The sequence below is a fragment of the Lates calcarifer genome, linkage group LG2 (assembly GCF_001640805.2).
Source record: "Lates calcarifer isolate ASB-BC8 linkage group LG2, TLL_Latcal_v3, whole genome shotgun sequence".
In the NCBI taxonomy this organism is placed as follows: domain Eukaryota; kingdom Metazoa; phylum Chordata; class Actinopteri; family Centropomidae; genus Lates; species Lates calcarifer.
The window spans coordinates 10,051,030-10,077,905 of record NC_066834.1 but is presented as its reverse complement, the minus strand read 5'-3'; the positions used below and the strand labels follow the sequence as shown (position 1 = coordinate 10,077,905).

General features: G+C 37.5%; 1 protein-coding gene across 1 annotated transcript in view; it reads left to right on the top strand.

Annotated features, from left to right (window-relative positions):
* Positions 1 to 26,876, top strand: part of luzp2 (leucine zipper protein 2) — a 138,423-nt gene that overhangs the window by 46,521 nt on the left and 65,026 nt on the right. The window contains exons 2-3 of the mRNA XM_018683370.2: positions 21,679 to 21,796; positions 26,107 to 26,177. Coding sequence (XP_018538886.1) covers positions 21,679 to 21,796; positions 26,107 to 26,177 — 189 coding nt within the window. The remainder of the gene's footprint in view (positions 1 to 21,678; positions 21,797 to 26,106; positions 26,178 to 26,876) is intronic.

The following is a 26,876-nucleotide window of genomic DNA, read 5'->3' as shown; positions in this document are numbered from 1 at the left end:
TCAAAACATCCTATTTCCTAAGTGTCACTCTAGACTAATAAAGGGATAAATAACAAACCTCAAAAAGGATGTACACATGGCAAAGTGCCATTTTTTGGCAGCCAGGTTTCACCTCAACTGAAAGTCAATCTCTGCCTCGATTTTGGCTTAAGACACATTTCATTTAATTTCTCATCCTACTGAAAAGTAGAGTGAACATACCTGACATATATATAGATATTTTCTTTAGTGCAGCTGTAATAAAGAAGCTAAGTTAAATTTTGTGCACATATTTTCACTTGTACACAGATGCAGCCTGATTCATTTTTGACTGCAAAAATAGAGAAACGTTTGACTGTGTGTTTTAAAGTCTCTGGAGTAAAACTGAAATCAATTTTTCCACCCATACTGTAGACTTTTAGTATTTCAACAGGGTTACTGTTAGGAACACAAGCATGAATAGGAAATGGAGGGCAGTGGCATTGGTTACACTGATGAGAGCTTTGTTGATGCTTGATTGCGAAAAGCTGGTGGGAATGACAAATTTATGCTTAATTACTCAACAAATCAACAACAACAACAAATCTGCTGGAATTTGTGTGATGTTTTTGTCTCGCCAGAGGGTAATATGCCATTCTGTATTTTTTATTTTTTTTTCCTTCCATCACAGCTTTCTGCATCAGCCAGCCCTTTACTCTTCACACCTATTTCTCAGGATTGATTTATCAGCACATAATGCTTCATTTGCACATCGGCCCACTTTGAAGCTCTTTCAAATGCTATTCTAAATATTTAATCAAAAGCCAACCAGCACGAAATGAGGAAAAAAGACTGGTGAGCTGAAGCTAACACTTTGTGGCTTATCTTTAATCTTAAAGGTCATGAATGAACTGAAGACCCAGAGCAACAAGAATAAGAGATTCTCCTGACTTTGACACTCACATAAAGTGACATAAGAGCCAAGAGGGAGAGAGAGAGGGAGAGAGGGAGGGAGGGTTGAGCCAAAGCCAGCTCTTCCTTCTCTGCCTTTGTGCGGAAGTGGAGACACTGTGAGGAGCTTACAGCATGAGCTGCGCTGAGAGAAGAATGCAAAATCCAGAGCGACAAACACGACATTCTGACCCCCAACATAGTGTGAGCTTTAGCCATTATCTGTCTCACTTCATCACAGGCATCAGTTTATGATCCCGTACTCTTCAGTCTTCCAGCAGAATTTATCCAAATGTTAATGGTCTTGGCTGCGTAGCAGTGGCAAAAGAGCCTCAGTGTTTTCACTGGCTCAGCCAATATCTGAAGTGGAGGGCCAAGCCTCTGCCCCAGCTTTTAGCAGGGCAGGCGGCTCCTTGGGGAAAGTAACACTATCTGTACTCATACTGCCTAATATTGCACATGACATATTCAAATAGCATGCTTGTATTATGCAGATAAGATGCTGTAACAGAATAAGCGATTACATGCAAGCAACAAGCAGAGTCCTTGGAATTTTAGTTCTGAATTTTAGTTAGCATTCATTTGTATAATGGGACCTTATTAATTTAATATTTGCAATTGAAAACATAATGACTTTTTAATATGGTTTTAGTTACATGTTTCCACATAATGAAAAGAATGTATATACAGTTTTACAGTTTATGTTCATCCTCTCTGTGTGAACAGCAATATATGAATGATTTATGATTATTCAGGGCTGCAATTAAGGATTATTTTCATCATTGACTAGTTTGTTATTTTTATTAATTATTTAGTCTATAAAATACAAGAAAACAGTAAAAAGAAGATACCCATGACATCTTTCAGAGCCCCAAATGATGTCAGATATCCAATATTCAGTGATATAAAACAGACCAAATAGCAGATCCTCATGCTTCTCATGATCCTCTGAAAAGAACTGAACTTGCAAATACTTAGATTTTTTTTTCCTGATCAATGACTCAAAAGATTACTCAGCTATCATTTTATTGAAGATCAGCTAAGTGATTGATTATTTTCATTGCTGTTGTTATTGTTTTAAGTTGTTACTAATTCTAATTAATGTTCTTACAAGAGCACACGCCTCCACTGCCATGTAAACAAAACCCAAACCAAAATAAACACCTTAATCTGTTTCTATAAATAGACCAAAATTAAAAATAAATTAACCGATCCCCTCAGACAGTATTTACTTTGTTCAACAGGACATAATCATTTAATTATAACTATAGGCTTTGATAAACATATAAATGAGACATTACTAAAACAGACACGTAAGCCTCAGATAAGTGATTGTCTCACTGCTATCCATTTAATGTGACTCATTTCAACAAAGCCTGGCCAGTGATCTATTTTTGGCCCCGTTCAAATTGAAAAATGCAGATGAGACATCATTAAAGACTTGTCTGTGATGAAATTGTCTCGTGCCCAGCATGCAATTCTTCCTCCATTTGTCCAATTTGGGAGGAAAAATGGGGCTCATCAAGCATACGTCACATTTATTACCATTCACTGTAGAAGCACATTGTACAGGTCTCCAAAATAAGATGACAGTTTAAATCAATTCCATGGTGATAAAAGTCATTGTCACTGATTCACGATGTTAATGTATTAAGCAACTGTGCTTAATGTGTCCGATGTCATGTCTTACACATGATATTTAATGTGCTACATTAATGCTGGCTCAAACCAATTTTTATCTTCAAATGAGATTATGGTTTCAAGTTCAAAAACTCCTGCCAAAATATTTTGCACTGGAGAAATAGTCCCAGATAAAACTGTTGACATAAAACTAGCAGCATGACTATATCCCATTAGGGGTAAATAAATATTCTGTATGTGTTTATGGGTGTACTTACCCCTTAAAAATGACAGGGGCTGACAGCCTTCAAAGTAAAGTTAAAAAAGGCTTTCCAATTTGTGATGCAGTAAATGGGCAATAAATAAAGTAGGTTTTCAAGATGTTTAAAGAGGTTTAATAGATGTCTAGAGCTGTCAAACTCATTATATTTGGCTTATCTGGCACTCAACTTTTTGGGGATCATCTTTTCAAATTCAGAGGTTATTCCAGAAGCTGTCACATTTTCATGTGTCACCGTCCCAGTGTCAGTGCCAGTAATGTGCCCTTGTCACATGACTCAAAAACCATCACAACAACAACAACAAAAAACGTATTCAAATACTGATATGGACTGATATGGACATCAGTGGAAACAGGTGAAGCGTTAAACATTCAAAACATTCAGGTCAGCCCTACAAGTGTTTGCTTCTAGTGGGGTTCAAGGATGCCATGAATCTTGCAAAAACTCCAGTGTAATAGCCAAAATACCATTCATTAGTGTTTAACTAAACTGAAATCACAAATTGTACATACTTCATTTTCACATACAGTCCTTCATCAGTTTTTATAACAGCCTCATGTGATATATTGCGTATACTACATAACATTAGATTGTTTCTTTTCAAATAAAAAAACATCTGTGACCATATTCATTACAAATTGTCTTCTGTTTCTTAGATGCACTACGACCCCCCACCCCGACCCCCACCCTCTTTTTATCACACAGCCTCTCATGTGCCTCTCATTTTCTCCTCTGAACTTGTACTCACAGTCCAAGTGCAACGGATTAGCTACTGCCAGTCCATGCTCAGTTAATTAATGTCATTGAAGAGGATGGATAAGCTTTGAACAAGTCAGTGACAGCACAGCAGTGTTGAAACAGGCTTGAAATGTTCAAATTTGGTGTTACTTCTGGTATTGACTGCTGTTACAGATGAAGGCAAAATATTTTGAAATATCTTTTCTAGTGAATTGCTAGTTGTGCTTGTCAGTGTGTGCTTGTTTGAATGTGGGATTACTGTGCAGCAGAATGATAATCTGGTGGTTACAATCAAATGGGAAGAACTAAGACAAATGTGAGGTACATGAATGTTAAGTGATCAGGTAAATTGTAATATCATTTTAACAGCAGGGTATCATTAGCAAATTATAAACCAAGTCAGTACTTTCTTAACAATACTCAACACTCAACACTGCTTATTATATGATTTAATATTTCTGAGCATGATACTGCCATACCATGACAGCGGGGTCCTAGGGAGGGGGTCAAGGTGGAGAGTTTGGTGTTCAAATTATGAGAGCCAAGATTGCAGTTTGTGTCCTATCTCCTTTAAAGCTGCTACCTTTTTAAACCTCAAAAGCAGTCTTTTAAAAACCATAATCCAGTAGTTTTAGTTTCCTAATGCAACAAAATGGAACTTTGCTCATCAACAGCGGCCTCTGCAGCCATGAGTGGTAGTTAATTTTGTTGGCCTCAGAGTCTGGATTGTTAAGCAGTTCTCATGTTCAGGAAACAAAGTCCATTAGTCTCTTTACCGGAGCTCTGACTGTGTTGTCTCTCTCACTGAATTGAAACATGGCTGAACGATGTATATTCCTCACGATCCCCAGCCTCTGGAGCCAAAGGTTGGTTACTCTTGAACTTGTTGGCACTGATTTCTGTAGTTTCAGATGCTGACAGTCACTCAGTTACACATGAGAGATCGTACCCGCTCACAGAACTTACATAGTGCAAGAACAGGTGTTCGGGGCATGAAGTGGGAGTTAAAAAGGCACCTTTCTCCCTATTTCAAGTCCATGTACCATCAAAATGTTTTTTAAGCTGTAATTTTCAGGCAACAACAAACAAACAATCTTTTCTGTAATTCAGATTTAATGATATATTTTGCTTAGCTGAAGACATTGTTACTACTACGGACGATGATCCTTGTTGTATGCATCCTCTATAGCCAGAAAATTTCTATAGCTCCATATCCACGGGTTACACCTCTGTGCCAATTTCAGATGGAACACTAAGATATTTCTAAAGAGACATTGATGTTAACATCAAACAGCTATAAGGTAAAAGGGCCCCAGAGTGTCTGAACAACTTCTAAGTTGTGCAACTATATAACAGTGTGTGAGCCATTCAGACACAGTGCACCTTACTTCAAGAGCTAACACTGGTAAGTGGTTAGCATTTAAAGGGCACAGGAATGTTTTCATCCTGTCCATAAATTGAAAGGACACTTGCTTCCCCTTTGTATCCAGTGTGTGCTAAGGCAAATATCAGGAGAGATTAAGCCTGAGCATACATTGATTCACCCATCTAATGTCTTAGTTTAGGGAGTGTGTTGAAGAAAACAAAGAAGATGCTGTGGTTGGGCACTATTTCTTGTTGTGAAGTTTAGCTTAATGCTGCATTAATACCTGGAAATGTTTGGTAAATAATAAATAAGTAAGTAAGTAAGTAAGTAAGTAAATAAGTAAATAAGTAAATAAATAAATAAATAAATAAATAAAAATAATAATAAATACTTGCTAAAAGGGAATCATGCAGGGTAAGACATTCAGCTTCATCTTTAAAAGGTATCCACTGGGAAAGTAGATTTGCAAAAAAGATCTCACTGGGGGTGATTCATGGCCTCAGACCCCTGCAGTATTTCTGGGTAAGTGCCCTTTTAAAGACCATTTTTATGGCATTTCTGCTCTATTATACAGTTCATGGTGAAGAGAGACAAAAAGATGGGAGACAGAGGGCATGACATGCAGCAAAGGTCTCAGACAGAATTTAAATCTAAGATGTTATTACTGTACATGGCCAGCGCTTTGGGCAACTGGTCTACTAAGACAGTCAAGGAAGGACCTCTCAACCCAACTTTACCCCTGCCCCTCTCAGAGTATGTGCATAACATGACCAAGTACCATGTTTATGCAGATAGTTACATGCAGTGTTATTATTTTGCAATCCTTTGATGACATTTGACATCATGGGATTATCAAAGTAGCTGTGCCTTAAAGTTGGTAAGGAACTTTTAACATGGGAACAATTTTAACAGCTTTTATTGAGTCTAAGAACCCATCTTCCTTTCACAAGAGCCAAAACATCAACCTGTGATGTGTAGGGGTTTTTTTTCACTGAAAGATCAACACCAGATATAGCGTCTTAAGTGCCGTTTTATATAGTTACCGTACTTTAGTACAGTTTAGAGATGCTTCTCCATTCTTTGCACATTCAGTAAGAAATGCTCTTTGCACATTAAAACATAAATGATTCTTTAGAATACATGTTTTGACTTTTACTTTAAGGTGTTTGTTTTTTTAGTCAGAGCAATGTTTTGATGAGTATGTCCGTGTTTTGTTTGTGTGTGCAAATACGCAATCTGTACTCCTGCTGCCAGTTTCAGATGATTCCACTGATTGCCAGCTGGCAAACATAAATGTAAATAATGCAGATTTAAAATATGCTCAATATTTGAATGTATGTATGAATGTAGTATTCATAATGCTGGAAGTGTTTTATAAGGAAATGTACTTTACCTTTGTTTACAAGAAAAAACACATGGTACCTTTTAAGACTTAAGTAGAAATTGTAGCTAAGACCTTCATTTTTTATTGAAGTAAAATTCTGAAAGCAGGAAGTTAACATGTAGAGCAATATTCGCCAGCAAGTGAACACTAGAACACCTCAAGTAATCATATACGGTGTGTGGGTATATACTGTTAAATCTAATCCAGCAAATAAGTGTGACCATAATCTTTCCATTTAGAAATAAATCTGTTTAATCCTGTTTCATGCCCAATTAAAGACAGCACATGATGCCCATATCTTACCTCACTGTTATGCAAATGGACACTAAAATTGCATTTTCATCAGTGTTTAGCTGCAAGATATGACTATTTTTATGCTATTAATATTCATGGACAAGTAGGGCTGCAGGAGATTTGAGAAATGAATGATGAACCCATTTCAAACTGCTCCATGCCTCAGGGCAAAGTGGCTTCCCCAACAAAAAAATAATCAAGTAGTAGTTTATTTTTTAGACAAGCAATTTGAGAAAACTTCCATTGCAGCTGCACTCAAGATACTGAACCAGCAGGGTACGGCACAAAGCAAAGGACTCAATGCAGAAATGTGTTTTGAGACAGGGTCAAGCTGAAAGAGAATTCAGCACATTAAGCATGTTAACAGATGGCAAAGCTTGAGAGGCCAGGTACCAGGGAGCATAGCAACAAATAGCCTGATTGACGATTTCATTGAAATAGCGCAATAAATAGGAGCAACGTTATTCCAATACAAAGGCAGAGAGAAATGTGCCTGGTGCTGAGGAAGCTGTCTGCAAATGTCTGCCTGAAAGCAGTCATTGGATTTTTATTTCAAAGAATACTTCAGTATTGTTTCTGACTAAAAAGCACAACAACACACACAGGTGCCCTTCAGTAGTATTTCATTAATGTTGGGAAGTTTTCTCTAGAGAGAAAGAAGAAATTCCAAACCTACAGTATGGAGAGAAGTACTTGGAGATTCACATAAACAAAAACCCTAACACTGGATTTTCATTCACTCTTTGAATGGATTGTGTATGACCCAAATTGCCTGTATTTATTTCAAGAGACTATTTGGGCCTGTTTAATTCTCTGTATTCCATTTTTCGGAATATCATGTAATAATAATAATAATGATAATAATAATAAGTTGCTCTATGCTATGCTGTTTGAAGCTTGTCCTCAAATGATTTTGTTTAAAAGCAGACTGTTAGAGGATGATCAGCCATGTGGTGATATGTTGTTCTTATTCCTGCTCTGTCTGTTCATAAAATAATCGATTTAGAAAAGCCTAATTTTCCTCTACATTCATGTTACTGTAAATAGCCTTGTTCCGTATTCAGCAATTAGCACCCAGCTCTCAGTGCAAGTAGCTATTAGAAGAGGCAATGACGAGACTGTCTTATGAAGGAATGTATCAAATATGGTAACAGGATAATTATCTAAGTGGGACTAAAATAAAATCACATAATTTCAGTGGTCTTCCTGTCGCTCTTGAGCAAGGCCGCAGATGCCCAAATTCATTCTTATCAACTGAGGGTGAAGACCTCTATTAACCACAGTTCATTTCAGTCCTTTTTTCAGAATGGCGGTATTTGTGGGCATGATAGATAATTTCCCTTTCATTGTGGCATAATGTGGCATAGTTCATGGAAAGCAATGTAAATGGCCTGCAGATTAGAGTTAAATTTTGTACTTAATATGCTAATAAGTGTAATTATAAATTTGATATGAAATCCATGCAGATTAAGTAGAGAATCTTCGCCTCTTCCATGCAATATATCTACACATTTAATGTGTGTTATTCCACTGTCAGTTTGTCACTCTTGATGGCATTTTGCCAAATGTGGCTATGATTAAAAGGCAGATTTGGTCATATTTGCATGTTTGCATTACAATAACTTGTACATGACTGATGGACCTAGTCCCTGGAGAATTGCATTTGGTGGAGGTGGAGGTGGAGGGTGGAGGTGATGTGTGGCTGTTGATTATGTGCTTAATTCAAGGTTGTCCCTCTGGCCTGAATGCCATCAGCATGCTGCTACCTGTCATCTCACTCATCAGATGGGCCATCATCCTGGTCAGCACTTTAATCAGACCGTGTGGTTGTGATGTCCTTTTGTATGCGCTCTTTAAACTGTGCAGATAGTGTGTACCCAGTCACCACCAGGCAGTAAAGTTGAAGTCAGACACAAGAAACCACAGATTGTGTTGTGAACATGATGTTACTTCATATATTATTCGATTGTATGAAAGTCAAACTATTTGCCCTCCATTTGCTAATAGTTAACAGGTTAGAATAACACTGTACTCGCCCCCATCACTTCAGTGGTGAGAGGAAAATGAGTGCTCTGCTGGTAAAAGCCTGTCTGACTGTAGTGGCAAAATCAGTGCATTAATGAAACGAAATGTTCCCTTATTTACACCGACACTTTGATATGTAACTCTTTCGTGTTAACAGGTGTCAGGGTAGTACCTTTCCTCTTGAGGTCTGCACACAGCTGCACATTAAAAGCACACTTCAAACATTCAGAAACCCTCTCATCGTCCTTGCCATCACCTCAAATATGCTTGATCCTACAACTTAGGTTATAGGATAATTATTGTATACAAGAGATGGCTCAGCTGAGAGCCATTTATGTATTCTTTATATTATCATTTGTCCTGCTTGAGAAACTAATTGTTAGCTGAGGTTTCTCTGTCTTGCTCTTGTTACTGAGCAAAAAATCAATTATCATGTCAGTCTCCCAGTCTATGTTAATATTCTGTACGATCTATATCTTGTAAAAATTGTTGTCTTGTGTTAATTGCTTCATTACACTTCCCACTCACAATATGTTGAAGCAGTAGTATGTTAAATGCATTGCAATGCAAATCATAATCTGCAAATCCTAATCTTGTATAATCTATTTTAATATCATAAACTGCTTATCACTCATTTCTGTATACGCTGTATACAGTATTATCTTAAAGTGGTAGTGTCTTGTACACTTGCTGTGCCAGACTGACTATGGTAGTATAAAGTGATATATCCTAATCAAAGGCATATCAAAATGTAGTTTCTGAATTATTTTCAAAATAATTGTTGGATTGTAAGTAATCAATAAAGGAACGTCCTCTCTGTGATGCCTGTAAACTCTGAACACTCAATTACCTGGCGAAGCAATGGACAAGACAAAAAGCTGCTTGCAGCTTGTAAGTGTGTAGAAAATCACAGTCCTGCAACTCGTGTTTAGGCTGGTTCTTTGCCTGAGGATGATTTGTGGAAAACTAGCAACAACATCAGAGACAACAAACCAAAACAAATATCCACCAGAGACAGTGGTTTTCCTGGGTTTATAAACTGCACATTTAATAAGATTTGTAAGAGAGGAGAAATGGAAATGCACAACTTGCAGTAGTATGTAGGCTTCTGGGAAAGGCATGAGGTTATAACATCGTCATCTAAGTGTGTTTTTCATAATAGGTAGCAAAAAAAGCAGTCCAGGCATGTGGGTGTTTAAGACCATGGCTCATTCCCAATTCAGCGAAGCAAACTGTGTGGCAGAACTGGGAGATATGTCCCCAAATAAATAAATTAAAAAACTCAATATTTGAAGTCCTTAACATGTAGCTATAGATATATACATTATGTTTATATGTTCTCTTTTAATTGGCTCTACAAAGACAGACTACTGCAGGGACTCACAAGAGACAGATTAAAAACAAATTGAGGCAGCAGAGGCAGAGATAGTCTGACGTTGAGTACACATTACTGCTTAATCTCCCAAGACAAAAAAGGACCCTACATTTCCCACAATGTAACTTTGTAACTTAAAAGCATCTTTTGATCATTTTATATATGTGAAAATAACATTCCTGCAGTATTACGTCAGTCAGTGATGAAACAAAGTGATGATGATCGACAACTGTCAGAAATCTCAGTTTACTGCTCACAGCAGACATCATGCAATTTAATTTATTTTTCTAAGGCTGTGTTGTTCTTCCAGTGACACAGGGACAATTTGAGATGGAAAACTAAAGTTTCCAGTTTTAATAAATGCATTGAGATTGGTGCAAACCAGCAAAACTATTTACCCATTAAACAAGGAAGACTTTTAAATAACCCTTGTGTTGTCCTCTGGGTCAAAGTGACCCGATGGCCGACAATGTGCCTTTGTGTATGTGTGTGTGTGTGTGTGTGTAAGAAGAAATAAGTATAAGGAATACGAAGGGCAACGGGAGGGATAATCTAGAAAATGAAATTAGAAGGCAAATTTGGATTCAGTGTCCCTTTAGGTGTGTGTTTATAATAATTTATAAAATGCATGTGTGGTATATTAGGTGGTGATGTCGATGTGAAGATGATGAAGAGAAGATCTCCGCTGACACTGACTTACTTGTATATAGAAGTTTATTACAAAGTAGTTCAGCATCGGACAAGCACTGCAGTAGCCTGTGAGAGGATCCGAGCCAATATGGATCTCTCTCTCTCACAGCTCTGAACACCAGTATATATACATTGGTTGTTCACATGGTTCATGAGAAACATCTGGACCTTCATTCAATGCCTTCATTGTTAAGAGGAAGATGATGGATAAGAGGAAACCCTCACCTTTAACCTCTACTAATCTATGGGTCACATTCTTAACCCTTATCCTAAACATAAACCCCAAGGGCTAATTCAGACATAGGAAACTCATAAGAAGTGAAGACATCTGGAAACCTTCAGACATTCCAAAAAGGCAAAAACATACATAAGACATCCTGTATACTACACATGAAATTTGGTTCTGGATAAATAGCTTTGTGTCACTGCAGAGTCCTACAAGATTAAAAATGGATAACACTACAGATCATCAAATTATTAATTTATCATCACAACATGGAGATCATCTATGAACTTGGTGCACACTGAGTCATGATTGTATCAAGTCTTCTTGTTTAAAATATAGACTCTTTAAAATGGCTTTTTGACAATCTTGCAGAGATTTCTAGGATCCTATTCTGTAAACACTAGAAAAAAATACTAGATATTTTTGCAACGGTATCAGATAATATATTAAGTTTTTACATGATGGACTGCAGGTCATGGTTCATAAAACGTCAAGTCAAAATGTAGTCCAAATTCCTCTGACATTTAATGTCAATGTGTGAATTTGTGATTTTCAAACTGATCAGACTGTGCTTTTCACATCTTTTTCAACTATCTTCTTATTTTAGCCATGGTGAGAACAGATTTACTTCTCTGTGCATGTTTGACTTGGCTTTGCATCTCACCATGTTTCTCCTAACTGGGGCCAGCAGGTTTATGTGAGAACCAGAACACTGTGGCAGGTGCAGGTGCTACAGTATACCAACAGAACACTAATAAATTTGATGAAAATCTTGATAGGAGATTTTATTAAAGAGTCGGTGAAGTGGCAAATCACTGAGAAGTAAGAGCCAGAAAGGCAACTCCTAAGTTCAGTCAAAGACTGGGGGGGCCCTGTAACTGCCCACCTGCCTGGAAAGAAACAATAGATTCAAATAGTCCTGCCTACTCCAAATTGATAATCCAGCCGCCAGCAGGTTTCTCATCCAGATCGGAGTGGTGCACCAGCAGGGTAGTTAACCAGTAATCAAGTCACATCCGTCATCCAATTCCAAATTCTCCACCTCACATCCTCCCCCCTCCTTCCTCCCCTCTGCCTGGCTTAACTCGTCCTCTTGTGTTTTCCTTGAGTGACACTTGGAAGTTGGGGAGAGGCTTCGCTGATTGCCCTTGATGTGAATCAGATGCATCTGTCTGCTTGTTGCCAGTTCTCAACTTCTTAGCCATCGGTCAGATCAGAGGAAACAAGACACGGAGCAACACAGCTCCTGGTGGATAAGTCCTATTTTTCAGTGTTTTTAATAATGTTACATCTTTATAAATGTATACCTGTGTCATAAAGGATAAACACAAAGCCAATGTATTGTCATGTGTCATGTGCTACAACACAAATTAGATTCTACTGCAGGGTATTATAATGGAGGTGTATGAACTTGCATGAAAGATTATTCATAGAGCTGACACAATTAGTCCCTCAGTCGATTAGTTCATAGATAGAAAATTAATCAGCAACTCTTCTGATTAATCATTTATATGGATATGCTGCATTACTTATTTGATAGTAAACTGAACATCTTTGGTGTTTGGACTATGCTGAAATGGTTTAGCGATGTAACCTTAGGCCTCTGGAAATAGTGATGTAAATTTTGCATTATTATTTATTATCTATACCACAGAAAAACCATTAGTTGAGTATTTTTACAGTATTAAGCTTCAAGGAAAGCTAAATCACACATGCAAGATATTTATGTAGTGAGACAACTGTGCAGCTGCCATCTAATAATAACTACATTGTTAACAAGATGAGTTGGGGGATGTGGAAACAAATAGCTCCAGCCATTTACAGTCTTGTGGGGATGTGTGAAGTAATGCAGGTCAGACACAGGGCTTAGTTTAATAAATGTCTGCTGGACACACGTTTTACCCAGTAGACTGTGCATCATGTTGAAGTTGGTCTAAAGTTCATATTGTCCAGTTGATCAGTTGCTCCTTGGCATTCACAGTGTGAACACACACATACACACATACAGGTATTTTAAGAAGTGCTTTGTGTTATCCTGTGGCTGAAATCCTCCATTAAGCACTTACCAGTTCCCTTGGGGCAAACCTTGCATATCCATATTAAACACCAGCTGAAGATTCTGAATGTCACATGTGTTGTTTTTATTTGTTCTTAAACAATATTCTTCTTGTCGTATTCCTGTACTATTCTGTCTTACCATGGCAATGCATATATTATACACTATAAATGAAAACTCTGTAGCATAGTGCATCTTTTCTTATGCTCACCATAGTAAATCACACTCAACTCATGAGTGTCTGAACAAGTGAAAGACTCAGACTCATGGCAAACACATTTGTTTACATACACTAAGACTGGATTAAGTATTACCCTAGGTTTGTGGGATTTTGTTCTATGAGAAATTCTACAGTTTCTCACAGATATGAAAAATTGCATATTGAAGCTGTAGTGTTAATGTCCTGAGGATGTTGCCTCTGGTGTAAAACAACTTGTTTCTTGTAGCATTCTATGACGACACTGGAGACAAAACTGGATTAAATGTTGTCATAAAATGTCTCTGAGGGAAAAGGTGAGGCTCTCCCACACAAAAAGGGATTGCTTTATCGTTCGCAGTAGCAGTAAGCATTGATGTCTGGCAGAGTGCGCCTTTCAGAGTAAACAAAAAAGTCCAAGCTCAATCCAGCTTGATTATAGCACAACAATTACTGAAGCTGGAAATACAGTGTTGCATTGCTTTGAAAAGCAAGGATGGGCATAATTGCATTAGATACACTCAAAATCCCAGATTTAATTGAAGCTGGCAACCGTCATAAGTTCCTGGGATGCTTTGAAAGCCAGAATTTGTATGATATAGGTCCCTAGATGAGAGACAGAATGAGTCACATCAACATCATAGGTCAGGCTAAACTGAAACTGAACACCAGCATCTCTGTGATACCAAGTGTTTGTATTTTGTAAAATACAGGAGGAATGTGTAGAAAGCAAACACAGACTGGTTATGTAATTAGCCAGAGAAAAGAGGGTTTGGCATTGACCTGGTTAAGTTTAAATCAAATTTAGTTTTTCCAGGCATACTCATAGTTTGACTGTGGGGGTTTCATGTCACTGTGAAAATGATTTGGATTGTACATGACAACAGAGAGAGCAGAGTGGATTGTCTGATGAGCTCAACCCAAGCAGAAAATAGAGAAATACACTGAGGTTTTACTTTTCTCTTTACGTATGAGTGAAGGTAAAACTCAGCAAGAGAGAAATGATTATTTATATAAGTCAAACTGAAATTCTGTGGTTTTCCAATTAAGAATATGCATCATGTCAGCATTATACTATCAGTTAATGGATTTTTTTCAGGTATCTTTTAATAGCTTTAAGTTTCACATTTCTGTCGTGTATATTGCTTCATTTGAGTTTTGTTTTGACAGTTGCATTTCCTTTTGCCGTAAAGTGCCTATCTGTCGAGAAACAGTATTGTTTCCGAGTACATGCAGAGAATGATAGAGTGTTAAATGTCGAGGGAGAGCAATTGGCATCTACTTATGCATGAAAATGCCTGCGAGTAATCATTGAATTATTCATCTAATATGCTAAGTATTTCTATTTCAATGCCTTAAACCTCCCTTGGTGTAGAATTACATAACTTAAGTGATGAACAAATTAGAGAGACTTACTTTTCGAGGATGAGAAAATGGAGGGATCTTATATCATTTTGATAGCACAATTCACTACAACTGTAATTTTATATCAACTGCTTGAATGCAATGAGATTTTTTTTTTTAAAGTTGTTTCATATACTGTATGTGGTGGACAATTTACATGATTAACCAGCAGTCAAAATTCTCTCCACACACAGAGACACTAAATTAATTTCTTCTCTGAATGTTCTCAATTTCCACCCTATAATTCAAGAAAGAATGAAAGATGCAGAATATCTACATTTTTTGCTCATGTGTAAAATTGGTTTACTCTACTTTAATTTCATCTGTCTAAATGATAAAATACTTAAATTCAATTTGCTTTGCACATAATTATTTTGTAACAGATGCATTCAGGCTCTTATTATTAGGTGGTGCTTGTTTTCAAATAATTATTTTGAGTTATATGATCAGATTCACATTTTAATGTAACTGATTTGGAACTCTTTATTATTTTTGCAGGCTCAGCTTTATCAAGTTATACACCATCCTTCTATTGACTATTGTTTTTAATTCAACACTTGACAGAGCCATATGTTCAGTGAGCTAAAATGATTATAATCTTTGATTTCGGTGTCAGTGACATGCTGAAAATATTGTGTATGGCGCTACATTGCTGAAATAATACCCAAGAGGGCATCTTATAGTGTAATTGTACTCCTTATAACACAAAATTATCTATATACTAATACTTACCCATCATTGCAAAGAATGGAGTCAGTAAGGTATGAAAAAGGAAAGTTCTCTTTCAAATACAAAGCCATATTTTGTTCAAGTGCCCAGCCATGTCCACAAATGCACAAATTTTCTCCAAAATGTGTAACAGCAGCAAGCCAGGAGATCATTTTATAAATTTAGGGATGCTTTTGGGCACTGCAATAGAGTCAATTATATCTTTGATGTGGGCTGCACTCAAAGGACTAAAACACAAGATAAAAGAAAAAGGATAATCACTGAATATTTGCCTACAACACTGGCATTAGAACTAAAACAAAAAGGCACTGGTTCAACTGAAATGTTTCTATCCATCGGTTTTGCAAAGGCACATCATTACTTACGCTAAAAAATAATGTAATTTTAAAAATGACGTTCCATAGGGATACAGTAGGTTCCGTACATTGCCAGAAAATTTGTGGTGTTCATGGTCCGTGCATTATCTTGACCTTAACTGACAAAAGCAAAATTGGCTTCCTCATCATCAATTGTTTCATCAACCCCCCCAAACAAAACAATTATAGAAGATTTAGTGTCAGGCATCTCCTGACATGCATGCAATTAATATTCCCTGCTGTCTGCAATGTTTATACAACAACTGGTAAACATGACTGACTTTTGTTGCAGATGTTGGATGGTGGACATGCTCTGCAAGAGGAATATATTAATTTGCTGACAGGCCTTGGGCAATCCCCCTTATTAAAACTATTTATTTGCCCCTTCCTAATGGCATAATTAATCCAGCCTGAAATTGGAGGTGCCACATAAACCGCTGTCTGCCCATAATCTGCATGACAGCAAATAAAACCCTTTAATGCTGTTGATTTCTGCGGCTGCTGCCTTGTAAAAAAATATATTTAATATTTAACTTCGATCCTGCAATTATATGGTCATGGCACACTGTGTTAGCATGTGTAACACTGGCACTCTAACTAACACTCACTGTTTGGAATGTTGAATTTTCATTTCCTAGTCCAGGACTTGCAAATGTAAGTAAATGGTCAATGGACCCCCTGATGAATACTGACGCAATCTTATATCCACTTTCATCACATGTCCATATAATAAGTTCATCACACTCCTAGCCAGCTAACTTTTTGTTTTCACGTAAAAAGATCACTGGTATTTTTTAACCTTGGCTTTATTTTCCCATATTTTTCAGATTCCTACAATACTGCAGAAATTCTTAAGATTTCTGTCACTATCAATTATTTACACCCAAAACATAGGAAAGTAGGGCCCATGTTCAAAAATACTGGAGTTATCCTTTAGTACTGAGAAAGAGAAACAAAACAATGAGGTGACATGTTGCTGCATTGTGGATTTGCTCCTGTTTGCAGCTTGGTTTTTCCACATTCAACCTCATTTTGTTTAATCTCTACTCATCCACAAACAAATAACAGCAAATATTGTACAATTTAAATTAGAGCAGTTGAATTGTATTCACGTCGGTACATCTGATAATTGTGATTCCGCCTGCCGACAAATAAGGCTTTTGCAACAAGGCCAACTTATTATTATAAGATTGCTGTAATAGCTGATGGGTGATAATGTTTTCTGTCCCCATGTGCTATATTTGGTGACTCTGGTTCCTAAATTGACAATCCAGCATGCAGGGGACGGGACATAACACCAGGGGTAGAAAATAGGCTGCAAGGCATCCCAGCAGCACTTTGGGAGTAAACTTCAAGGGAGTTTGTTTAAGAGACTTTCTTACCCTGAACTGACCTTGTCAAGCAGCACTTATTTATTTGGACTAAATAAGTTATTAGACATATTATCTCATGTGATTTGGATTTTTTTTAGGTAAGGTTATATAAATAAAGCTACAGGTCCTGTTTTGCTACAAGAGCTAGATGGATAATTCTGTTTGTTTTGGTGAAAATTGTTTGAGATCTTGGATAACGTGTTTCAGTAATACATCCTCAAAGCACAGAGCCAAAGAAGACAGGGTAAGAAAGTAAGAAAGGCAGCATTTTACTCAGGTTGGAAATTAACTTGTTTCATTTCCAAGAAGACCTACAGTTTCTCAAAAACAACAGATTCCTGGCTGTGTATTTATTATGGTCACTGGATTATGTGCATAGTTGACATGTGGAAGGAATGATTGATGGAGTTTAGATTCGGCTGTGGGTGGGTATTAAAATAACAGGTCTGGAAGTGGAGGGGGCCTCAAAAGACACAGAACCCAGGGGAATCCTTTAATTTGTCCTTGTCTGAACCACCGACTGTCTCCTGCAATTTTTCCAAAAATAGCAGTGAGAGTTCATGCTGGGGAGGGGGAAGACATTAGGTTACTCAACCTGCTAACACACCCAGCTCCTCTGATTATTTTACTGCAGTTAATTGCTAAGCAGAAGATGGTGAATGATATCCTCAGTACCCTTGTATTACATTTTACTGGTCTCTACAAATGTGGAGTCATCTTTTTGTGATTCCTATCAACTCAGTTTTTTATTTCAACAGAACAAACAACACAGGCAGAGGAATGATTCCCCAGCTCTACACACTTTCTGAACAGCAAATAAAAAGTATAACAACATACAAAAGAGATGGAGAAATAAATAAATAAATAGATAAAAAAGGATGTAGGTATAGCAGCGCAACTAGTTCACAACAGGGTACATCATTGTTGAGATAGTGTTTGCAGGAAGATATAAGAGTCTGAATCCAGGGGATACTGGGAATAGATTGAACATTAACTATACCCCTGGCCCCTTTGAGCATTTTCATGAAAGTCGCTCTGCTGTCAGTTTATTATAGTTTGCTCTCTGCTCCTCACAGTGTGCCTTCAACTTCAGTCCACTAATGTTAGCTGCAGGGTTGTTATTGTTCTCTTGTATGTCTTGTCACATTATAGTTTTATTTTGAGAAATGTATTTTAGTGAATGTGAGGAGAGAAGGTTGCCCACACAGGTTTAAGATTTTAAACTCTGCGATTTTACTAGTTTTTGCCCTTGTAAAACCATATCATCAAGGTCTGACCGACAGTATGTTATGAGCTATGTTATAAGACTCAGTCTTGTGTTTTTTAGACACTCTCTCTTTTAAAGAGCTCAACAAAGACTCAAGGATTTGCAGAAGCAAACTATCAGTAATGTGGCAGACATATTCTGAAGTAGAAAGTTTTGGCGAACATGTAAGTAGAAAAGATGTCTTTATGTCTTATTGTATCTACGCTGTGATAGTATTTACAGGCCAGCATTTGTCAACAGTGGACCATGAGCTCTCCTGTATCTCTCTCTCTCTCTGTGAGGCCAGATGCCACAGCCTTGGCTTCCATTTATTGAGCCATTGCTTGGATGTTGACTGTAGTGTTCAGTTGTGTTTCCTTTAGCCTCAGCAGTTCTATTTCACACTGCAGGGTCAGCCTCATATAACTCAAGAGACCTGCTGTGACTCCAAGGGTAAAGAAATGTTTGTCCTCAATAATCGTATCCAATAAAGGATGCCTCCTTCTCCTCAGTCTTGGGAGTTTGATGAGTTTCATGAAGACAGCCAGGGACTGATTTCAAACTGCAGATGTCTGAATTGAAGGATTTCATTATCTCATCACCACTGCTTTATGACCATGTGCCTGGTGGTGCCATTTGTGATCATAAGCCGTTTTGTCAGGCATTCTGGTCGTCATTATCACACTTCTCTGCCTTGGAAAAAGGGGGATCTTTGTTTGAGATGATGCTACTAGAACACTAGACTGTTAGGGAAGTCATGGTACAATCACGCAGCTGTTACCATTTGTTTGTTGTAATGAGCAATTTATAGTGGATTGGGCAGAAAAAAATCCAGACTTTATCTAAGAGCTTTGTGATATACATGTTTCTGTGTCAGTGGGCTTCAAATTATGGGTCTTATTCATTTCACAGATACCCAAGGGCCTATTCCATTGGGTAATGAATAATATGGCAGACAGGGAGGAATCTCTCCCCCCATCTCTCTCTGGTGCATGAACCTACAATAAATTTCCCACCAATGCCATATGGTGGCAAGTCATGTGTGGGATTCAGTATGCCATGTTATTTATTTATTTCCCAGGTGTTGCTTTTCTATTAGTGATTTATGTGTTATTGTGTATGATCTGCTGCTGGGATCTATGACATGGGGTGTGCAGGGTTTTTGGAAGACAGCCCAGGCTGAAACGAAGCCATGGATTCAGGGTAATGTGGCAGCTCTCTGCCCCATCCATGAGCATTTCAGTTTTCTGTTTTTCATTTTAGACCTGGCAAGTGAGGGATGGTCAGCCAGATCCCATTATAAAAAAGTGGTTCATGTAAAAAAAAAAAGGGTGGCAAGCTAAGTGAGAGATTTGTGACTATCAGCAAGTATTTAGCAAGGAGTTATTCAGCTATATCAAATGCATATGCTTTGCTTGAAGCTGTTGTTGTCATTTAGAGTTTTTGATTACATAAGGAAGTAAGCAGAGAGAATCCATTTGATCTTGATGAAGTACAGATGTTGAGGTTGTTTCTTTATCCATAGTCCCAGATTTTTAACTTCAGTTGGTTTCACCTCTTAATCAACTCCATCTCCCAAAATTCTTTGTATGTACTACTAGTTTGCCCGTGCAGGTTTAATTTTTATCAACATTTCTGCCTTGTCGCAAAATGATTACATGGAACATTTAACCTTCACTGACATCATATTTCATTTGCAGTCACTTCCCTACAATATCTGCCTGTGGCAACTAAAGACAGATTAATGTTTTTATGATTATGTTTAGCCATGGATGTGAATCCTGAACTCTGACGTCAAACTTCTGCGTTTCATTAGTAAATAAACATAATAGTTAGGATACAGGTTTGTTGATCATTCATATAATCCAAGTCCATATTACAACTGTTAATTATCAATATTCATTCACAGAAAATGGATATGTAATGTTTCACAAAAAATCATCTTCCATCATCGTTCATTTTACTGTACCTATCTGTACCTATCTATTACTAATTTGAATTTAATCTTGGATGTAAATCTACTATAGCTTGCTCAAGTCACACTTTGCAACCTCTATATGCAGATTATTAACCTCAATACATCATTCTCATATTAATTCTTAAATAATGGTATGATGCCTCTTGAAGAGTGAAATTGGCTTATTCTTTGTCCCACTCTCTCTGTGTTTATTTTGTCAATTCCAGAACACATTTGTGTTGTTAAATCTTTTTTTCCCTACATTAGCCAGGTTGCAAAGCATTGACCAAAATAAAATTGGGCAAGTGAGGATCACAGAGTGAGGCAGGGCCATTTTACTCACTGACCTCAATTTGTCTCTTGATAAACGCACCTTGTCCAAGCGGAAAAAGATAACTCTGTACCGTACACACGTTTATTCCAGTTCTATGATTAAGATTACATAATGGTACCACATTATTGCCTTGTCCTGCCTGCTATCTGCAGAGGGCAAGAGTGGATGGGCTCTTCTGTGACTGCTATTATAAACAATTACAATTAGAAGACTCAAGGGGTCATCAAAGTAATCAAATTCATGGGCTTTAGGGGAAATTTAGGACCTCTAGGCTCTTTTATTAGCAGGGTATACTTGATTTCAAACACCTCCCAAAGGAGTTATTGCTGTCCTTGCGTCAGTAAACAAGGATGTTAGATTAAATGAAAAATAGATTTTTAGTTTTTACATTTGTGTCAGGCAGTGGAAGGGAACGTATGCTAACTCTTAAATCTCGATTAGCAGGGTAAAAAGAAGATCAAGTTGTTAAATAAGAAGCAGCCAAAGGCCAAATGTGTCAAGGCATCCAGCTCCTGAACTTTCATTCCCCCGGTGCCTGTTCACATGCGGTCCGTTAAACTCTTCTTTTTGTACCCAGATCTTCTTTGTGCTGAGTTGTTCAGCACATCACTCAGTCAGGATTACACTATGTCATTTACAATAAAAAAGAAAATCTTTATTATGGCTATAGTTCATGCAAACATTCTGTGAAGTAATATTTTGGTCTCTGAAAGCTCAGTGCCTTTCAACTGGAGTTCAGTTTTGCAAAGAGAAAAACAGGATTTGACAAATGTGCCCTGTAGAATTTTTCCCTTAATAATTGGATGGACTATATGAATATTTAAATGGAAATGCAGGGGCATACCTCTGGTCAAAAGACCTATCTCTGTAAAACGAGCCTTCACTAAATTGGTTGATTGAAAGGAATAGAAGTTTTTTTTCTCTCTTTTATTCATCCAGGGACTGTGCTGAGTAGATATTAGTTTTCTCCCCTATTGCTCTACCCTTTAGCTTTAACGATGGTGCTTTTAATCCAGTTTAAAACACCTCCTTCTCCCAAGGGTGCCAATAAAGACTGAATTCTCTCAGCCAGTGGCAAACATTTAATAGTGAAATCTCGCTCTCTTGTTCTCTCTACAGACAAAGCTACGATGGGCTGGAAAAGAAGCTAAAGGAAGTCTTCAGTGAACGAAGCAGCATCTTGCACCAGCTCTCCAAGACATCAAAGGAGCTGGACAGCATAAAAGGCAACCTTCAGGTTGGAATCTTACTGTTTCTCTTTGAAAGATGCAGCAGTGTTAGAGGGCTTAGCTGCCTGTGAGTGCCAGGCCAGAGGTAATTTTCCAGCCTCTACTCCAGCCATCTGATGACTGGGAAACCCATGGCTCTTTTCAATTCTTCAATCAGTCTGCTGTATAGCAACTTGCTGTTGTTAAATATTAATGTGCAAATGTTTTTCAATTTGGTGAGCCCTCCCATTGTTAAGCTTGTGATGTGTTACTGGAAATGCAGCTGCTGAATAAGCAAAGCACAGTTGGAAATGCAGATCAATTAGTAAGCAAGTAAGCAAATTTTTCTTAGCACTAATGAAAATAGCAGTTCCAAAGAGCTTTACTAAAGCAGAGAAAAGCAAGATAAAATGGGAAAGGTTGACAGGACCATCAGTTCAAAAAATGTAAACATTGCTCCATCTAACTTTTAAGTCTTTAACTGTAATCATCATCAATACAAGAGTAACTCCACTCCATGCTATATTTTGGAAAAAGGGGAAATCATAGCTGCACTGGCCTCTGTGGCTTAAAAGATAAAAGTTTCCTGTACCTCTGTTAACACCTAACATCACAGCTGGGTGTTCAGAAAGCATGTTGTCAACAATTATTAGCAGGGAAAGCCACATTAGTAGTCTAATAATGTGGCTTTACCTGCTGTGTGGTTGCTCAAAGAAAAACTATGGTTTATTAGAACTTGGGTTTTGCTTTTGTTGTTCCAGCCATTGGTTCTGTTGGTTATGATAACATTATAATCACCAAAGTAATTAAAGAGGAGAGGGAACACAACAACATCACTGAAGACAGGTTAGTTTAATTTATTTGGTAGAAGAACACAAAACCTGCCTACTGCTAAAATGACAACCTGAGCTGCCTGTTGTAAATATCCATCATAGTTTGCAACTTCCTGTGATACATAGTTGTGTGCACTCTTAGTTTACCTGTGTAATGAAGGGAATTGGCACCATAATGGATCGGTTCGCTCTCTCTTTTGCCACAATTCTACCAGCTTGTTTACAACCAGTAAGATGGTCTGACTATTGCTGTTTCTTGTCTTCGTGGGTCCATTTTTAGTTATGTCACCTTGGAGAACAGTGTCGTCATAATGGATGGCCTGAGCTACAAAAATGAAACCTAAGTTGTAATAACATAAACTGCCATTTTCTTTAACTGCATCCCTCATTAATAAATACCACACAATAATATATTGGTTCTTTTTAAACCAGAATGTAAACAAACGTGAGATACAGGCTTCTGATAGGGTTTTGTGTTCCTTTTTTTTTGTTTGTTTTTTGTAAAATGACTTGTCATTTAAAAACCTGTTTGTATACACCCAAAATAATACTTTACATGCATATGTGTGCTTGAGAGTTCTGCCCTCATTAAATTTGGCCTGAAAACAAAGATGCAAAAATATATACCCCAGCTCCTACAGTGAGGGTGATTTTGCATAAAGTAAGAATAAAATGGGCTCACAAGACAACTTTAGGTGGATGATAATGAGGATTATTATCCCTGTTGCAAAGGGAGGTATCTGTTCTGCCAACTACTGGTCTTGGACATTCTATCAAGTAATGTACCTTATTATACTGTAGATATTATTATTCTGTTAGCATTTCACAAAACACAATTATCTCAGTGCCAGATTCTACACATCACTTCCCACTAGTCAGTTTAGGTCAACTTCATTACGGTTCTTGGCAATGACAAGAAATGAACAGAAACTCAATTATAAATTCAGATATTTTAATCATTTAGTATTTTTCAGTCGCATTAGTGTACGCAACAATGATCTTGCAAAACATGCCTCCCTCTTGGACATTTAGACCTTGGGTGCCAGATGCCCTGTGTTTCTGTGTAGCACTCCCAAAGCTCCAGTATGAGTGATTCTCTTTGCAGGGTGTTGATGTTTTTAGGCCGCAGGCAGCTTTTGTGGGCCAATAGAATTGTCAGAAAATCAATAATCAAACAAATGATATGCACATTATTTCTCTACATTTTGTGTGTGTTTGTGAGAGCTGTCCCATGTGCCTAGAAAAAGCTCATGTAGTCTGGCTACCATTATCCCCAGGGCACGCTTTGATGTCTATTCACTCCAGGCTAGTGAGGTTGGCATCTGTCTTCGCCCTGGGCCCTGCGCCAGCACACTGGGCAGGGCAGAGGTTGGGTTAGATTTGGAAAAGTGTGCTGTGGAACAAATCTATTCTTCAGGGGGAAAACATCATCTACATATAAATCATCAACTTTTGAAAGAGAATCAAGTCAACAGGGAGCAGCATTTAGTATTTCTGGAAAGGATTTGATGGAGCAAGTGTTTATAGTTTTAACAAGTTGCCCTCTAGGTGCAGGTCAGGAACCCTAATAATTAGACTTTGTGTGGTGGGGAATTTATTCTTGGCAGTGGCTCCCGGGTGACATCTTGCGAAGCAGTTAGTACAAGAATAGGAGATCTGTTGCCCTGCACCTAACTGTGGGCACTGGAAACTATTTAGATTGTACTTTAAAAAATAACCATGAAAGTTGAAAAAAAAGAAAAAGAAAAAGAAAAAAAAGTAGTTGTTCTATTATTTAATTTCAGTGTCATATAACCTGAGGGGACTTGTCAGTTCTCCCTATACATCTCTGTATACTTCCTTTTCTTTCCTCAAAATCAAAGCAGTGCTATAATAATAGCACAGTGACATATGTGAAGGACAGTCATTTATGTGATCCAGTGAACATTTTGTTCATTAAGTTTTAAGCCCCATATTCACTTTAAGGAGATTTATATAACCACAGAAGCCTTTACACTGCATTTTACAATCTGTAACAGTGGGCCAAGTTTGGTGTGAAATTAAATGGCTTACTTTATGACACAATGTAATTGAGGTAGTGGAGAATAAAGTCACACAAAAAAAATTCCAGTATCTCAAAACTATACTTGAGACTTTACCACCTCTTGTTTTTAGATTCATGACTATATTTTATATCTTTCATTTTGAGCCTCCTTCAAGCACTTAATCACAGCACTAAAATCATGTAACGTGGATAAATACAAAACAAATAAAAAGGGACAAGAAGTAAAATAATGTATGTTGATGAATGTGCAGGATTATAATCCATAGCTCTCTGTCATCTTGTTGAATGAACATTTCTTCTTACCAATCCATGGTCTGCTTTGGAAAATGGCCAGAATGTGTATTTGAAGATTCGTGGCATCCAGATTGAAAGTGCATCCAACCTGTAAACATTTTTTGCGACAGTAAGCCTGTTTTCAGATGACAAAACAAGGCTTGTAAAAATTTGTGGCCTGAGCTTTTATCATACTTTTTGTGGACAACGATGGAGAGGGGAGTAGAAAAGTGGCCATTAGAGTCATAGCTTTATGACAGGTGATACAAATCATTGAATTCAAGAGAAAGAGACAATACAGGGACTGATGTAATTTTGCTAATAATACACAATGCCAAGTTGTTTATTGTTCTAACTGCACAGTTTCAAAGTTAATATACATTCTCTATTGTCAAGAGGTGTTGTTGGCTCCCCTTTTTCCTCCTCTTCAGCATAAAAGTGCATGAAGTGAAATCAGGGACTGGGGAGGAGGAGAAACATCTCCTCTGTGACAGGAGGAAACAGGCTTTATGGAAATGTGGTGTTAATTGCCACCAATATTGCCTTCAAGCACAAGTCCACATTTTCTGTCTTGGAATTTCTGTTCAGCTCATAACAAATAAAAAATATCTTGGAGGACTTGTAGTGTGATCAGAGACCTGACTAATCCATAATTACCCATCAGGCAGGTGCTTAGGCATCAGTGGAAACCAATCTGTGTGCCTGCCTGTATCCTCGTTAGGATTTTAGAAGGCATTCATCACCAGATTGTTATGGGCTATATAGGTTTTTGGGGCATAAACAACATTTTACATCTGCTGTATCATTTTATAATATTATCCTCAATTATTTTACAATTCTGGTGCTTGACACATTGTTAGTTTGCCCATGACTCATAGTAAACACTGACACGTTTGATTGTTGCTTGAAGGTCAAGTCAAGTCAAGTCAAATTTTATTTATATAGCGCCAATTCACAACAGAAGTTATCTCGAGACGCTGTATCGAGATAACTTGCAACCTTGGAAAACCTGGGTACATTTTTGAGACATTTACTGTACAGTTCAAGGGAAATGGATTCAGTATGTTTTCTCTCTCCTGTCTGTTGTAGATGCTTTGAAATAATCCTCATTTCTGAGTTTGTCATGTAATATGCAAAACTTTGTATTTCCTCAAAAAAAAAATAAACAATGCCCTCTGTTCTCTTTCAGTCACTGAAAAATGATGACTCAGTGGCCAAGAAGGACGTGCAGAGGATCCTGGAGCTCAGCCACAAACAGAGGTAAAGTGAGGCATCATGAATGACTTACACATGAGTTACCAACAGTGCTGATGTTATCATGAAAATGTAGGTTAGGAATTTTTTATAACCATCAGTATTGGCCAATGAATTAATCAAATCTAAGGCATGTGATTGTTTCTGAACCTCAAATCACCACTTCTGTCGTCAGTTAAGTTTTCGGTTGCACCGAATTATAATTAATACATTTAAAACCTGTGAAAACTTTACTTATTGTACTTATTGATTGCGAATAAATGACCAGCAATCAAAGTAAAACAGTATATCAACACATCAACAACATCACCTTTATCCAACTGAATCTCAAATATGAAATAAAGAAAACTGTTCTACCACTGACAGAAGATAGTGTGTTAATTTTAGATCACATTGCTTATAGCAAGAAGCTGATTGACAAAATATGCTTGAGGACCTTTAAATAATTCACTATTCACGATTATTGATGCTGGTTATTCTAAGGTATTGCTCAGTTTGTTTGTACATAGCTGCATATACAGAGGCAGGTGGATGATGCATAATCCAGTGATAAATCCTTCTTGTACATTCAAACATAATGTGCCTGTCTTCATTTTGTGAAAAAGCACATCAAGCATTTGTGATCTAATGCTTTATCTTTTTGCAAGCGAGCTGGAAAAGTGTTTACCTAAAGAGTTTCACCATTTAGGGTTGTCTGATTAATGT